At 55.3% G+C, this 2668-nt stretch overlaps 1 protein-coding gene across 1 annotated transcript in view; it reads right to left on the bottom strand.

Annotated features, from left to right (window-relative positions):
* Positions 1 to 700: 700 nt before the first annotated feature.
* The window catches only part of KCNA7 (potassium voltage-gated channel subfamily A member 7), a 3120-nt gene continuing 1152 nt past the window's right edge, over positions 701 to 2668 (bottom strand). Inside the window, exon 2 of the mRNA XM_004381667.2 lies at positions 701 to 1667. Coding sequence (XP_004381724.2) covers positions 852 to 1667 — 816 coding nt within the window. The 3' untranslated portion in view covers positions 701 to 851. The remainder of the gene's footprint in view (positions 1668 to 2668) is intronic.

Below are 2668 nucleotides of genomic sequence, written 5' to 3'. Positions count from 1 at the left end.
CCAAACCCTAAAAGACTCATACAGGCATACCTTCCAACCCACCTTCATCCAATGTGACCTAGAAAGCTGACATCATATCACTTGACCCTTCCTATTTGTACATGACTTCACAGAACTTAAAATAACGTGGCCCTAGAAGAATCATAAAGCTGCACAATTTCCAACGTGTGTTAACCCAACTCAACAATGCCACGCATAACCACACAATCAGTCCCGACAATGCCATGGGTGACCACCTAACTTAAACCAACATGGCCCTGACCAGAGACCAGACCCATTGCCGTTGAGTTGATTCCAACTCATAGTGACCCTATAGGACAGAGTAGACCTGCCCCATAGGGTTTCCAAGGAGCAGCTGGAGAATTCAAACTGCTGACCTTTTGGTTAGTAGCCTAGTTGTAGGGGACTCAAAACACAGAACCGGCACAATGCAGTTTGACAAGATTCACCCAGACTTACAACTCAACCCAACCCAACATGGACCTAGGAAACTCATACAACTAGATGACCAAAACTATCTCAATGTTACACCAAACAGCCCCACAAGCCTTGCATAACCCAATGCAATACAAACCAATGGAGTCACCTCCACAGAGAAGCCACAATTGAACTCGACACAACCGACTGCCATTTGTTGCCACCTAAGGAGGACCTTACCAAACCCAAAACCAAACCCACTGCCGTCAAATCGATTACCACACAACTCAAGACCCAAGAAGAATCTGTGTTCCCCCACTCAATACCACGTAACCTAGTTCTTCCTAAACCCAACCCCTCCCCCTGGCCTTTCCCTCTTCCCTTCCCTCCCTCCCTCCAAGGAGGTATGAGGTCCTGCAGACCTCAATTGTCCCTCACACTTCAGTGACCAGGTGTTTCCCAGGGGGGGACCAGAGTGGAGGTGGCAGCTCAGGCACCTCTCCATCCATCAACCCCCCATTGGCCTTGCCCTCCAGTATGCCACAGGGCTGTGTGTCCACATGGCTGAACATCCCTTCCTCTTCGCCCTCTGTCTCCCGGTGGTAAAAGTAGCTAAAGTTGGAGACAATGACTGGCACAGGCAGGGAAATGGTCAGCACGCCAGCAATGGCGCACAGAGAGCCCACGATCTTGCCGCCCACAGTGACGGGCACCATGTCTCCATAGCCAACTGTGGTCATGGTGACCACTGCCCACCAGAAGGACTCGGGGATGCTGGTGAAATGGGTGTCCGCCCGGTCAGCCTCGGCAAAGTAGACTGCGCTGGAGAAGAGGACCACACCGATGAAGAGGAAGAAGATGAGGAGGCCCAGCTCACGCATGGAGGCCCGCAGCGTCTGCCCCAAGATCTGCAGGCCCTTTGAGTGCCGGGAAAGCTTGAAGATGCGGAAGACCCGCACCAGTCGGATGACTCGCAGGATGGCCAGCGACATGGCCGGCTGGCCCACTCCCCGCTGCCGGGCCAGCTCGGTGCCCAGTGCCACAAAGTAGGGTACAATAGCCACAAAATCGATGAGGTTCATCACGTTCTTGAAGAAGGCTGCCTTGCTCGGGCAGGCCACCAGGCGCACCAGCAGCTCAAAGGAGAACCAACAGATGCACAGCGTCTCCACCACAAAGAACGGGTCATCAAAGGGCATGCGGGGCAGGGGTCCGGGCACCAGGTTGGAGCCATTCAGCCGAGCAGGGAACTGCAGGGAGGAAGGGGTTCAGGGAGAACCAGGCCAGTGCTGAGACACACTGGGACAACCATATTCAATGTTTAAATATCCAACTGCTTCTCTACAGACTGGTCAATAGCCTCTGCCTCAAAGCCCCCAGCGACCCTGAAGTCCTAAACTCCTCCCAGTACCCCTGGGATTGAGGCTGGAAGACCTGCCCTTACCTGGCGTGGCTGGAGAGATAATCCCTGTCCCTTCACTGGCCCCGCCTCCTTAAAGGATGGTTGAGTGGGACATCACGTCTTCCCTTCCAAAGGGCCGCCCCAGCATTAAGTTTCTAGATGGGGGTCTCACCCTGGCCCCGCCTCCTTGTGCCCCGACTTTCCTGGCCCTCCCCTGCTCCAGCCCGGACTATAATGGTTAAAGACCATCTCTGTAGGCCAAGCCCGCTGGACCCCCCTCTCACAGCCCTAAGCCGGGGTTCCTTTGGGATCAGTTCCTCTTATCCCATACCTAGGCCCCATCCCTCTGCCTCCAGCTCTCTCAGCTCGCTTTCTCCAGGGCCCACTCTCACAGCCTCCAGCCCATCCTTCAGACTGGTCGCCGCCAGCCTCATAGTTCTCTCATTTTCGAACCCTCCGTCTTCCCTGAGGTTCGATTCCTTAATTTTTCCGTCCCCCTGCCCTGCAGAGCACTTGCACTTGTGTCCTTAACCCTCCGTAGGCCAAGTCTCTCACCTATCTCAACCCTGCCTTCTGATAGGTCAGGTCCTCCTACTCAAATATTCAGGCTCCGCCCCTTTTAAGCTATACCTTCCCCGCCACCAACCCAACTTTTAGTAGTGAGGTCCCCTGACCAAGCCCTGTCCCTGGGTTGCTTACCTCTCATAGCCAACCCCCTGCCCTGCCATGATTGTCCGCCTATTGTCCGGTCCACCTGCAAGCAAGCCCCGCCCTCCCCAGAAACCCCGCCTCTTATCTCCCCTTGCCCCGCCTTATGATTGGCCAGGCCCTCCCACCTGCCCCCCCCCC

Source organism: Trichechus manatus, unplaced genomic scaffold (genome assembly GCF_000243295.1).
Source record: "Trichechus manatus latirostris isolate Lorelei unplaced genomic scaffold, TriManLat1.0 scaffold00087, whole genome shotgun sequence".
Classification (NCBI taxonomy): Eukaryota; Metazoa; Chordata; class Mammalia; order Sirenia; family Trichechidae; genus Trichechus; species Trichechus manatus.
This window is presented reverse-complemented; position numbering and strand designations above follow the sequence as displayed.